Source organism: Mytilus californianus, unplaced genomic scaffold (assembly GCF_021869535.1).
Source record: "Mytilus californianus isolate M0D057914Y unplaced genomic scaffold, xbMytCali1.0.p SCAF_9, whole genome shotgun sequence".
Classification (NCBI taxonomy): domain Eukaryota; kingdom Metazoa; phylum Mollusca; class Bivalvia; order Mytilida; family Mytilidae; genus Mytilus; species Mytilus californianus.
In genome coordinates this window covers 15,258,052-15,272,814 of record NW_026262745.1, presented here as the reverse complement: position 1 = coordinate 15,272,814, position 14,763 = coordinate 15,258,052, and the positions used below count along the sequence as shown (strand labels likewise).

General features: G+C 32.4%; 2 protein-coding genes across 2 annotated transcripts in view; one reads left to right on the top strand and one right to left on the bottom strand.

Annotated features, from left to right (window-relative positions):
* Window positions 1–688: 688 nt before the first annotated feature.
* The window catches only part of LOC127714863 (peptidyl-prolyl cis-trans isomerase D-like), a 48,675-nt gene continuing 34,600 nt past the window's right edge, over window positions 689–14,763 (top strand). The window contains exons 1-2 of the mRNA XM_052220897.1: window positions 689–819; window positions 8,372–8,512. Coding sequence (XP_052076857.1) covers window positions 762–819; window positions 8,372–8,512 — 199 coding nt within the window. The 5' untranslated portion in view covers window positions 689–761. The remainder of the gene's footprint in view (window positions 820–8,371; window positions 8,513–14,763) is intronic.
* Window positions 10,377–12,780, bottom strand: LOC127714862 (G-protein coupled receptor moody-like). Its single transcript, XM_052220896.1, has one exon. The coding sequence runs from the start codon at window positions 12,543–12,545 to the stop codon at window positions 11,433–11,435; it is 1,113 nt and encodes a 370-aa protein (XP_052076856.1). The 5' UTR covers window positions 12,546–12,780; the 3' UTR covers window positions 10,377–11,432.

Genomic DNA, 14,763 nt, shown 5'->3' with positions numbered 1-14,763 from the left:
TCCATTCTCAATTTTATGCAATTGGTCTCTAAAAACACCAAGAGGGACCTCCTCTGCGCACTTGGGAGCTGCCAATGAGTGACAAAGGAATATCATAAGTGCACAAAGGACCAAAAATTGTATATCAAAACATCATAATACTTTATTGTCATATAAACATATAGTTGTTTGTGACAAAGAATAAAGAAAAATAACAATGAAGTAAAATTGATAATAAGGCCACTCCAAATAGATTTATAGTTCTTTAGATTTGCTCAATCCAATATGCTTTTGATGGTCAGATCTCCTATATTGGAGGCAAAGAGTACAGACAGACATTGCTATCTTAACCTCGACTTCAACTTGTAAGGCAGTTGTATTAAGAGATATATGATATAATTTTAATGAGATTAATTGCAAGATCTGAAAACACCCAGGGGTCATGTTTGGATTACAGTTCATGCAAAAACATATTGTATATTGTCTATTGTAGTTTATAGTCCATATTAGTTTCAGAGAAGATTGTTTTTAAAGTTTACAACAGACAAGTGAGTTGTGGCATTAGTTTACATTGTAATATATATATATATATCTACACCTTGTGAGGTTTGCCTTTCCCGCCAAACAGAGTTATCCTTCTTTTTTCTTTCAGTAGACGTCCGTGTTTTACAAACGTTTTAATGGAACAGAAGAAGCAAATTATAGTTAAGCGTTTCAACGATTGTGATTTGTATCGAGCACCGGCTTCGAAACGAACTCCTAAGACTGTATAATCATTTAGAATGGAAAACGAAGAAAATCCACGAGTATTTTTTGATATAGAAATAGGAAGTGAATCGGGTATGTTCGAACAGTGATGGTATGATGAATCCGAGGTTAACAAGTTAACTGTCGTTGTATTTTTTGGTCTGGGTTTTCTACAGACTACAGTGTGCACAGTTCTGCAGGTTATGTTAGTTCTTTAATAGAACAAAACCTCTCATTTCAAACTGTTCACGATGGAATCAATATTTAGCATTTATATTCAATGTATCTATAGGATCTCCTGTAGTTGGTGATCGCAATACTGGTATACCAGTATTGTCCACAATACTGGTATAAAAATTTTGTACCAGTATTGTAACTTTTAAAAAAAAAACAGCAATACTGGTACATTACTGATATACCAGTATTGTAGTTGTATTGTTCACTATACTTTAAGGTGTATAATGAAAAATATATTGAAGATCAAAGGGAGAATAAATGAACTCAAAAAGATTATAGAGGATAATTGTGAAATCAATTAACAACCAGTTAAAAATAATTACTATACTTGTACAAATAAACAAAAGATTATTGTAATTAAATCATCTTATTCAAACAATTGTTAATTATATAAATAATTGCTAAAAATTTTATCATATTTCTATATTTTATTTATTTCAATTTAGATAAAATAAAATAAAAGCTTTATTATCTGAGTTATTATTTAATAAATTCAAGCAAATTATTACACTATAACACTGTAAATTCAGCATTTACATGTACATGTATGCCATCATATTTTTTACAGATATTTAAATACATGTATACTAAGATTCTAAGCATTTGTTTGTCTTTATTTTCTTATCTATCTTTCACAATAAACACGATAAAAGATATCAGTATCCATTAAACATAAAAAGTTGCCTAATAGGGGAACCTGATTATAATCAAATTAACTAGTTGGTCTACATGAATGTTAAGGGTAGTTAAAGCAGTTGATTCAGAACCATGGGCAATACAATTTGTAGCAGATATATCTACTGGTACAAATACTCAAACACTAATACTAGACAAGCACTCCTACAGTAAGAGAGCCGTACAGGTGCTATCTAAACAAGCTTGTAATCTAGTAAGCGTAAGAGAAAGTCCACAGACTGAATACATAAATATCAATATAGGAATTGAGGATTGCAGAAATGCCATCTGAAGAAGAAATAAACAATACCAATGCTGATGATACAGAAGCTATTACAGCATTAATGTCAATATAAAATTCACTAAAATATACTATTGAGACATGGAAAGAGAGAGCTGGAAGAAAACATAGAAGAAAGTAAAGAGTTTGTTAAAATGCTGAGACAGTACGGTTCCCTCAAGAAAAAAACATCAGAAGATTTAAAACTTTCTTTGATTACAATCACAGTGTACCATCAATGGCATCATCAGTTAAACATACAATCATTCCATATAAAATTGTCATGTCATATGTTAATATCATTATGCAAATATATGTGACACCTTTAATAAAAGATTAATTACCTATATGTATTGTTTATTTAAAAAAAACGCAATACTGGTACAATACTGGAATACAATACTGGTACAAAATTTTTATACCAGTATTGTGCACAATACTAGTATACCAGTATTGCGATCACCAACTACAGGAGATCCTATCTATATTTAAGAAATCATTCATTATACATTTTATAGCTGCTGGCAGTCCAGGCAGTTGGAAATTAGAATTTAGAAGACCATCCGAGCTACATGTATCTTCCTTGATATGATACGGTGAAACGGACAATGGATATTAATATGAGGCAGGCATTACCTGTGAAAGGGGACGAAGTCTATATAAATTATTTTTTTTTAATTCAAACATATTTTAAGTTCTAAATCTGTTAAAAAAGAAACGGAAATACCGTAACGTTTCCGATTTTGGTTCTGTTATTAGGGATTTTATATGTGACGTTATTTTAATTATGACGTCATGTTCAATGTAAACAAAGAAACGCTATCATCAGGTAACGTTTTTTCATATCAAAGAATAATTAGAAATGAAATTGTTATTGTGTTCCTTCCTATATTTTACTGGACTGATAAATATATATTTCACTCAAAGTCTCATGACAAACGAGACCGGAAGAAGGAAGTAGATTTCTGCGCAAATGCGGGAATTAATAAAAGTTACAAAAAAAAAGTTAACGATTTTGAGTTCATTAGTACAATGAAAATTTTGGAAAATTTTCCCGATTTTTTTTTTTTTTTTTTTTTATTGATTTTTCTACTGTAATAGGGGACTTCGTCCCCTTATAACACAGTGCATCCATCATGTAGCGATTAATCCACTTACCTGTACAAAATCTGCAAATAATATCTGTTGTGTTGTAAGCATAGACAAATTTAAATTGGTTATAAATTGTGGAACAAATAATCTACCCTTAATTTTGCATTTAAAGCAAAAATGTTAAGTATGAAAGAAGAAGATATGTCAGATACAGGTCAGATGCAGATCAACAGGTTGTAAACAATCCTTAAGACATAGAATAACCTCTTAAAAGAGGCAATCATGTCTCTCCTGATATAACCCCCATGGGATTGATTGATTGGTGTTTAATGCCACTTTCAGCACTATTGTGCTATTTCATGGCAGTCAGTTTTTATTGCTGGAGGAAGCCAGAGTGCCAGGACAGAAATAACGGCCTTCGAAATTCACAACCTCAGTGTTGACAGGCATGACAGGCTATATATATAGCAAGTCAAACTAGTTCGACAAAGTAGACCAATCAACAACAAGCACCTCCCATTGAACAAAGTTGCTGAGCAGGTTAAAATGTTTATGTCCATTAGTTTGTTGCCCTGTAATCACTTTGTAATGAATGTTGTCACAATGCTTAGTAGCTTCATCATTTATTGTCAAATCCTTTTCAAATTTGAATGACCACTTCAGTGGAGACACTGGTCTTGTTGTAGCATGCTCACCTCAGGTACATAAAAATGTACATGTAATCATGTGTTTGATCTCTGGCTAGGTAAAACCAAAGACTTAAAAATTGTTATTTGCTGCTTCTCTGATAAGCACTCAGTCTGAGTTCGCGAAAACTTTTTTTGACCTGTCAGTCATGGGACTGACAAATGCAAAGCAAGATTATATGTTAGTCCTACAAAATTTTTGCCGGACCTACAAAATCTGTAGCTCGCCGCTTTGGTTTGTTTATAATAAAATTCAGAAACCAGTACCAGAAATTAGCCGCGGGTACATCTGATGACTGATGTAAAAAACATACTGGAAATTTGCTACAGGTACATGTGATGACCAATGTAAAAAACGTGCCGACATAGGCACTGCAATGGCCATTTTTGCATCGGTCATCGGGACCACCGCTAGCATGTAGAATGACAATTGTCTCCCTGTAGTCAGCTACATATTCATTTGTAGCACATTAAAAATCCAGTTCAGGTCCTAATTAAAATTATGCTTGTTTGCCGTTCACTGACCGACCTAATAAAAAGGACCTGACCAAAATTATTTGATTGCCCCCTAGAAATTTTTTGTTTGTCTGAAATTTTCCATTTTTAACCAAGTTTATGAAATGGCAGTTTTTCATATATAAAATAAAGAAGTTCAAGAAAATGATGATTTATTTCTTTAGAGGTTGTTGAAACCATTGACTTTGTAGATTGATTGTATTTTAGTTCAAAGAAACAACTTTTTATTCAAACAAATCAAATTATTTTCCTTCACTTCCGGCACTTGTTAATTAACTTACAACAAAAGATTATGATTTTAGCTGAAGTAATTTTGTGACTTCATTGAAATTGCCTTTAGTTAATGTTTGATCCATTTCTTGCATAAAAAAACATCATATCTTTTGAATAGAACAGCTGACAGAAGAATAATGATCCCAAAAGTGAAAAATTCCCATTCACCACATATTTATCAACATTTGTTTAGATACCCTTAGTTACCATGGTTTCAAGTATATATTTAAATGCAAATTAAATGCATTGTTTCAATTTAAGTTGCATATACATTTTAAAAGTTGTTTTTTAATTCATATATTTTTTGATGAGAAACAATAAAAATATCATAAACAGAATGGTTTTCCACATTGATTTCACTGTGATTCTGAAATAAAAATTGAGAATGGAAATGGGGAATGTGTCAAATAGACAACAACCCGACCATAGAGCAGACAACAGCGAGGCCACCAATGGGTCTTCAATGCAGCGAGAAACTCCCGCACATGGAGGCGTCCTTCAGCTGGCCCCTAAACAAATATGTATACTAGTTCAGTGATAATGGACGTCATACTAAACTCCAAATTATACACAAGAAACTAAAATTAAAAATGATATAAGACTAACAAAGGCCAGAGGCTCCTGACTTGGGACAGGCGCAAAAATGTGGCGCGGTTAAACATGTTTTTTGAGATCTCAACCCTCCCCCTATACCTCTAGCCAATGTAGAAAAAACAAACGTACAACAGTACCCACAGTAAAACTCAGTTTAAGAGAAGTCAGAGTCTGATGTCAGAATAGGAAACAAAAGAAAATAAACAAAATGACAATAATACATAAATAACAACAGACTACTAGCAGTTACTGACATGCCAGCTCCAGACCTCAATTAAACTGATTGAAAGATTATGTCTTCATCATATGAATATCAGGCACAATCCCTCCTGTTAGGGGTTTAGTATTATACCATCATAAAATATATGAGAAGAACATAACCCGTGTCATGCCAACAACTGGTTTTAGAATAAATATGTTTAATTCCGATACAAAGACCCTACAAGTGAATCAATATTAAAGCCAAAATATGCAATCTTTAATGACCTGACACCAATATGGTAACTATATCCCTTCTTAGTAAGTCTGTTTAAAGGTTTTGTTAGCTTTTGAGGTAAATACTGACATGTTTGTGCTTTGTAAAGAATATTACCATAAAAGATTGGATGTGAAATACCCGAACGTATAAGATGTCTGCATGTTGAGTTATATTTGCGAATGATGTCCTTATACCAATGATAAAATTTAGTAAATGTTTTGACTAGTTTATGATATCGAAAACCCTGGTGTAATAATTTTTCAGTAATACATAAATTTCTCTCGCTAAAATCTAATACGTTGTTACATACATGAGCAAATCGTACAAGTTGAGATATATAAACACCATAAGATGGTGACAAAGGAACGTCACCATCTAAAAATGGATAATTAACGATAGGAAATGAAAAATCATCTCTTTTATCATAAATTTTTGTATTAAGCTTCTCGTTAATGATATAGATATCAAAAACAGGTCCGCAATAAGTGGTGCACAGTTAGTCTCCATTGGAATTCCGATAACTTGACGATATACGGAATCTCCAAAGCGAACAAAAATGTTATCAAGTAAAAATTCAAGGGCAGATATAGTATCAAAGCATGTCCAATTGACATAGCTCATTTGTTTGTTGCTACTAAAAAATGACCTAAAAGAGTTTGAACATATGTATTCGCATTCCGACTGTATGGGCCCTGCTTTCTTTGAAATACTGAAAAGGTGAAAGCTAATGTTTTTTTTTATACATTATAAATGAGCCTATCCACATGTCTTCTATCATGTCTATTTCTAAATAACAGCACAAAACAGATGATTGATCAGAACAGAGTCATATAATACATTGTCTCTGACATGTCTGATCAGAATCAGAAGGGAGACAAGATAATTTGAAATGATTATACATGCAATTTTGTTTCCACAGTATTCACAAAATTAAATTCTTTCGTGAAAAAAATTAAAATCTGAATGACTAGGGTAGGGAAACAGCAAACAAACACAATTTTATGTTTGGCCTCAGCGTGTCTGTCATTTATGTATTCAAATTACATTAACATGATATTGTCCTCAATTATCAGGTGTGCATTTAATTGCCACTGGACATTAACCAGAAATCCATCATCATATTCACAATCAAACTTGAATAAAGGTTTTAACTCATTAAAACCATGGATGAGCCTGTTAACAATGTTCCGTATTAATTCGTGTTGCTGAGATAGCATCCGTATTTCTTATTAGATCCTTTTTAAATTTTTGTATGAAGTTTTCCACTCATCAAATTATAGGATGAGTTTGATAATCAGAAAATTCTGGTAGACTTGTTTCAACAATGCATATATGCCTTCGAATCTGCATAAAATTCAGTGAATTCAATGTTACTAAAGTAAGAATGTTCAATACTGTCTAAATACCTAGAAAATCTATCCTCGAATTGCTTTGCTATTTCTCATGCTGAGGAGGAAAAAAGGGGGGAGAATATACCAAAGTCGCAATCCAAAGGTTGACGAAAAACAGACATAAAAGATTAAACCATTGCAAAACAAGAGATGCCATCAGAGAAATGTCAAGAACATACAACACAGAAAACTACAGATTAGACATCCGGAACATAAAACATTAGGGGACAACCTCAGGTGCTCTTGAAGAGTCTGCTCCACTAGTGGCACATTTAATACATGTACATGTAATAGTTAAGTTTAGATGATGTCACCCAGGTCTTCTTGCAAATGATAAAGATGTTATTAAGATATGTTTGAAATTTTTTTTGTAAGAATTGCAATATTTCAGTAAAGGTTTGATACATATATGACATACTTGTACCACAGTAGAAACAAAGAATAATTTTCACAATTTCAGCATTTTGATATTTATATCCATTATAAAGTGTCCTTTATTCTTTTAAAATCAGATAAGAAAGAGGAAAAAAGGAAGTTATTAGTTAGGCTGAATAATTACTACACCCGGTACAACAAAAATCCCACAATAGAGAAACAAGATATATGTTACATTATTGAGGTTCAGTCTGTGGTTATTTAAAGTCATTTTTAGTCGTCAATAACTTAATCTTTATGGAATATTATGAAACGTAGGCAAAAGATTCTTCATGATCAAAAGACTGTATACATCTAGTCTAAGAGCACTATTTTGAAAATATTTTTCATTTTCATGTTACTGATGACAAAATGGTGGTCAAGTTGATATCGATGATATTTATTTTTTCCATTGAGGAATTATGGTCCTTGATTGATTGGAAAATGGCAACTTATGTCATTTCTGTGCAATAACTTATGAAGCATCCAATCAATGCTTTTCAAATTGTAATATGTTGTTACTGATGACAAAATGGAAGTCCTCTTTGTCAAATTCGAATTGACATAGATTTACACTTATGCTGTTAAGAGGTTGTCATGGTCCTTGAATGATTGGAAACATGGCAATTTAAAGCTATTTCTGTTAAAAAGGTAAAGAATCTTTCAACCAATGCTTTTCAAATTTTAATCTGTTGTTACTGATGACAAAAGGGAGGTCAATTTGATATTGGTGACTTTCAACATGAGCAACACGATGGGTGCCACATGTGGAGCAGGATCTGCTTACCCTTCAAGAGCACCTGAGATCACCCCCAGTTTTTGTAGGTTTCATGTTGCTTAGTCTTTAGTTTTCTATGTTGTGTTTTGTCATTTTGACAGCCTCGAGCTCTTGTATTTTACTGATAAATGGACTTTTTTTGCAGTTCCAATGTTACATTTTGATAGTCATGACATTAAAGTTAAAGTTTTTCAAGGATAGTTAAAACATGTCATAAATTTTGTTTTATAGTTGGAAGAATTGTTTTTGAGCTGTTTAAAGATAAGTTGCCAAAGACTGCAGAAAATTTTCGGGCTTTGTGTACAGGAGAGAAAGGCAACGGAGCTACAACTGGATTACCTCTGCATTTTAAAGGATGTCCTTTTCACAGAAGTGAGTATACATTTGTACTTATGTGTTAAAAAAGATTGCTTTATTGCATACATCAGACTTTAAGGTTTGTTATCATAATTAAGTCAGTAAATGTTGTTGAAATAATTGTAGTGTTGTAGTGGCCACTTGTCCTAGGCATGTAAAGCTGAAATTTCACTTTTCTGGAATGAGGTTACATGTCCTAAATTTTCCAAATTGTTGAAATGAATTTGGAATGAAGTAATTTTACTGTAAACTTGTCAATTTTTAGTTCAGAAATATGTACCAGTAGATGTGGTATGATTGCAAATAGATTTTCATTCTTATGAAACAATTCTCCTCGGGAAATGCAAGGCACCTCTAGCTGTTTCCTTGCTATATTATGTACTGAAAAGTTAAGAACCATTCAGCCAATTGTTTTTAAAATTTGATATATTTTTACTGAGGCCAAAATAAAGGTCAAGATCAATATTATTGACAATTTTTATGTTTGCCTTTCTGTAGTTGTGATCCTTGATTGATTGGTAAATTAATATTGCAGTTTAATGTCGTTTCCATGCAGTAACTTGGGAAATGTTCAGCCAATGCTTTTCAAGTTTTAATATATATGTTATTACTGATGACAAAAGGTTAAATAGAGAGTTGTGCAAGTAGGGCACGGCATTTCACACCCCTGATATTGTTGCACTCAGTTGCTCTCAATCTGATTTTAATTGGACCCCTTACAAAACAGGGATAATTTCAAATCTAACACAAGCAGCACACAAATCTTTGGAGCAAAGTAAAAAGTCTGATTTGGATAATGCGGAAACCAAATTTTAGTTTTCTTTGCCTGCTGTATTTCTGCAGAACTGTGACTAACGTGTTGAGAGCTAAATTTTGGTAAACATTTAATCTAACATGTCGAATTTTTAAGAAGGACCATTAGATTTTTTGTCATGATTTTGACTGTCTGTACCAAGCAAAGAATCATGATCACCAAGGCATTTGTTTTTGGAACATGTTTGTAATTTTATCCTTTCATCAATCTGAAAATACAACAATATCTTGGAACAATTTGGAACCTGTAAATATTCATTTGAATAATTGGTCTGCAAATGTATTAAGCGTACTACAATACTACTACTACAGGAGCTGCAACCAGTAAAAGGGAAAAGTGATGAGCTCGGGGGATGAAAATTAATCTTAGTGGACTTCAGTCTTAATTATATAGGTTCAACTGGGAACATTTTGTTAGATCACTGACCAATTTTGATTTATGACAGTTTATTATATAGAAATTTTGGCACTGGAAATTTTTTCTAAGAACTGGCTGCCAGGTAAAATAAAAAAAATGAGTATACAGTTTGTGTTGGTCGACCTTATTTTAAATCCCAACCATTGGACCTCAAATTATAGCCCTGTGATCATGAGTGGCAAATGTAACAGATGTTTTTTTTAATTTTTTTTTAGGGCTAATTTCATTTGATTCAACTTTTGTAAAAGACCCCTTCTCAGTTGCCATAAAAGATTGTAGGCAGCTGTAATTCATGTATTCAATTTTAGTGTAGAAAAACTTAATGGAATTGCCAGCCAATTTTCTTAAATCGATACTGAAACTTAGACTAGAGTAATATGTAGTCTATACTGTATAGACTAAAAATGAAGCAGTTCAGTTTAAGTGAGTTTAGCAAGTTCATCCAATGGTGTTGCATATAGATATAAGAAGATGTGGTATGAGTGCAAATGAGACAACTCTCCATCCAAGTTACAACTTGTAAAAGTAAACCATTATAGGTCAAAGTACGGCCTTCAACACGGAGCCTTGGCTCACACCAAACAGCAAGCTTATAATATAGGGCCCCAAAAATGACTAGTGCAGTTTACTATAAAATAAAATAAAGCATAGAAAAAACATAGTTTAATTAGACTAATGTTATGTTGAACTTTCAACCTATTTTAACATTTTTATTGAGAATATCATTTCTGTCTATCGTCAGTGTTCATTAGTTCTTGTGTTACATTTTCCTTGATAAAATGTTATTACATACATATCATGCATATATTAAGCTCAAAGAAAAAGACCTTTTTGGCTTTTTGAGAAACCTTATACCATCTGTCTGTCCTTTCATCCCATAATGTGTTTTCGCATTCATTGCTCAACTTCCTGTTTACCAAATACTTGCATACATGTATTCTTTCACATATTGGCCATATATATGAAATTTTTGCCTCATTTTTTGTATGGAACTTCAAATTAGAGCTTACTTAAGTTTGGTATCAATAACATGTAATGCCTTTTCACATCCATTGCTTATCAACTTCATGTTTATTGAATAGCAGGGATAATGACGTTTGACTAAACAGTAGCTCACATTTCAACTTGATTGGTTTTCTTTATATTATCTTGATCAAAATACATTTTAAGTTTGTATGACACCTTCACAGTTATGACTTAAGTTAAAAGATGTAATACTATTCCTGTCCAGGAATCAGGAAGTTTAGTCATAGCATACTATTGTTTAAGTCGGGGTACATTTGTACTGTCATAAACGTTAGCAATAAATAGGAAAAAAATAACATTGAATTGTCAGATACATGTATCTTACACTGACAAGATCCATTCTATTCTCTAACAGAAATTAGTATCTTTCACTGATAACATCCATTCTATTTTCTAACAGAAATTACATGTATCTTACACTGACAAGAACCATTCTATTCTCTAACAAAAATTACATGCATCTTACACTGACAAGATCCATTCTATTCTCTAACAAAAATTAGTATCCATTCTATTCTCTAACAAAAATTAGTATCCATTCTATTCTCTAACAAAAATTAGTTTCCATTCTATTCTCTAACAAAAATTAGTATGTGCATGACACAAATATTCAAGTCCAACTCTGTCGCATTAATATAAGATAAAAAAAAAATGTTAAATGTTCAAGTAAAATGTATATCACTCATATGTAGTTGCACCTGAAGGCAACCATCTAACAGGATTTGTACTTGTATCTGAAGGCACTTTTCTTGCAGAATATGAACTTGTACTTGAATGCAAGCTTTTTATAGGAAGTGTACTCAGTGTATCTGGATGCACATTTTTTACAGGATTTGTATTTGTACCTGATGGCACCCTTTTTAGGGGATTTGTACAATTAAATGAAGACCCTCTTCTAGGATTTTTTTCACATTTACACAAGAAAAGTTGTTTGTAGGCTCTGCGGAATTTAAAATCCATAACTGTATACACTATAGGATTCATACAGTAAAGTGTCCATCCTAAGAATGTTGTCCAGATATGATGGACAGGTTTAGAAAATGATCGGTCATAAATATTGACAACAAAATAAGGAAATGTCCCAATAAAATATGCTGCAAATATACACAACATCATTGCAGAAAGACGCAAAGCATTCATGAGAGATGTGTTTTTTGCACGTTTTGAGCTTCCATATGCTTTGACTCCTATTCCAACATAACAGAATATTATGAAAATACATGGTACTACAAAACCTAGTGATACAGTGACAATTCTGTTTGATTGTTCTATGTCTCTATCGAACGTACAGGCTAAAATGGCAGGAACATACTTAAATCCACCCCAGACTTGGAATGAAGCAGGCATAGTAAACACAAGTGGCAGTAACCACCCAATAGCAATTGTTATTATCAAAGGTTTTGTCTTGGAAAGTTTTTGATACTGTGCCAAATGTACAACATTAAGGTACCGATACAGTGCAATTATTCCTAAATGTATCACAATAACACCCACAAGTGTGTATCGAATTCCTCCGACGGCATTACAAAATAATGGTGGCACTGAATGATATTGTCTGTGAAATGTCACTGCTTCTAATGGTAGGATCAAACAACAGTATAAAAATCCAGCAAGGCTTAAACTTCCAATAAAGACACAATATATTTTGAAACGTAAACTGGAGAAACAAATCGCAAGAATGGTGATAACATTCCAAGCACATCCAATTAAACTGAGAATGATGACAATGACTTCTAATGCCAGTAATGTCTCAGGTTCCTCACACCACCATTCAATACATTTATCCTTCATAGTTAACTTGCTAATTATATATATATAAGAAAATGTATAAATAACTTGACATGCAACTCACATGTATAATCTGTTAGATACACATTCAACGTTATATAATAAATAATAATTCCAGCCTATTTTTCATGTTCTCATTTGCAAGTTGTAAAATGTATATTATGTTAGTTTGTGTCACATACTTTTGTTAAAAGTAGTATAAATATACATTGCAGGACAAATAATTCTTCCTGTTTTTTTGTCCATATTTATGAACTTTTATTAAAAAAAATCTGTCTGTTAAAAAATCTATTTAAACTTTGCATGATTTTTTTAAAGGTAAAAGGTAGTTAATTTAATTGATTAGTTACTTGTAAATAAGTACATAGCTGAATGTAAACAATTCAATGATCTCCTGATAGTACAAATATTCATTTCTTCAATGACCGATATCGCACCATGATCACAGAGTAGTTCTCTCTATCTGATAAATCAGCAAGTTTCCTTTTAAACAATCCAATGATCTCCTGATAGTACAAATATTCATTTCTTCAATGACCGATATCGCACCATGATCACAGAGTAGTTCTCTCTATCTGATAAATCAGCAAGTTTCCTTTTAAACAATCCAATGATCTCCTGATAGTACAAATATTCTTTATTCACTGACCAATATCATAGAGTAATTCTCTATCTGATAAATCATCAAGTTTTCTTTTTGATTTGAAAAATTGGCTTGATTATTAAAGTGGTAATTAGCAATGATTAGCCAACGTCTAAATATATGATTGTCTCACTCTCCTTAAGAAACAAAAAAAGGTACATGTAGGTAGATAGGTAAAATAATTTCATTTTTGTGAAAAGTGTTTAACATAGTCTATTTTGGGAAATATTCTTGAGTTAAACAGTGCTTCCCGAATAATGTGGGGACTTTATAGGTGCATGAAGTAAAGTAAAATAATCTTTAATTAAAGTCTGGTTTTTAGCTCACCTGGCCCAAAGGGCCAAGTGAGCTTTTCTCATCACTTGTCGTCAGTCGTCCTTCGTCGTCGTCCGTTAACTTTTACAAAAATCTTCTCCTCTGAAACTACTAGGCCAAATTTAACCAAACTTGTCCACAATCATCATTAGGGTATCTAGTTTAAAAAATGTGTCTGATGACCCCGCCTGCCAACCAACATGGCTGACATGGCTAAAAATAGAACATAGGGGTAAAATGCAGTTTTTGGCTTATATCTCTGAAACCAAAGCATTTAGAGCAAATCTGACATGGAGTAAAAATGTTCATCAGGTTAAGATCTATCTGCCCTTAAAATTTTCAGATGAATCAGACAACCCGTTGTTGGATTGCTGCCCCTGAATTGGTAATTTTAAGGCAATTTTGCAGTTTTTGGTTATTATCTTGAATATTATTATAGATAGAGATAAACTGTAAACAGCAATAATGTTCAGCAAAGTAAGATCTACAAATAAGTCAACTTGACCAAAATGGTCAGTTGACCCCTTAAGGAGTTATTGCCCTTTATAGTCAATTTTTAACCATTTTTTGTAAATTTTTGTAATCTTTTACAAAAATCTTCTCTGAAACTGCTAAGACAAATTAAACCAAACTTGTCCACAATCATCATTAGGGTATCTTGTTTAAAAAATGTGTCCGATGACCCCGCCCGCGAACCAAGATGGCCAACATGGCTAAAAAATAGTTCATAGGGTAAAATGCAGTTTTTGGCTTATATCTCTGAAACCAAAGCATTTAGAGCAAATCTGACGGGATAAAATTGTTCATTAGGTCAAGATCTATCTGCCCTGAAATTTTCAGACCAATCAGGCAACACGTTGTTGGGTTGCTGCCCCTGAATTGGTAATTTTAAGAAAATTTTGCAGCTTTTGGTTATTATCTTGAATATTATTATAGATAGAGATAAACTGTAAACAGCAATAATGTACAGCAAAGTAAGATCTACAAATAAGTCAACATGACCAAAATTTTCAATTGACCCCTTAAGGAGTTATTGCTCTTTATAGTCAATTTTTTACAATTTTCATAAATTTTGTAAATTTTTGTAAATTTTTACAAAATATTTTCACTGTAACTACTGTGCCAAGTTCATTATAGATAGAGATAATAGTAAGGAGCAAGAATGTTTAGTAAAATAACATCTACAAACACATCACCATCACCAAAACACAATTTTGTCATGAATCCAGCTGTGTCCTTTGTTTAATAAGCACATAGACCAAG

What these genes read in the sequence shown, in the direction of transcription:
- LOC127714862 (XM_052220896.1), bottom strand. Translation starts at nt 12,545, where the DNA reads ATGAAGGATAAATGTATTGAATGGTGGTGTGAGGAACCTGAGACATTA.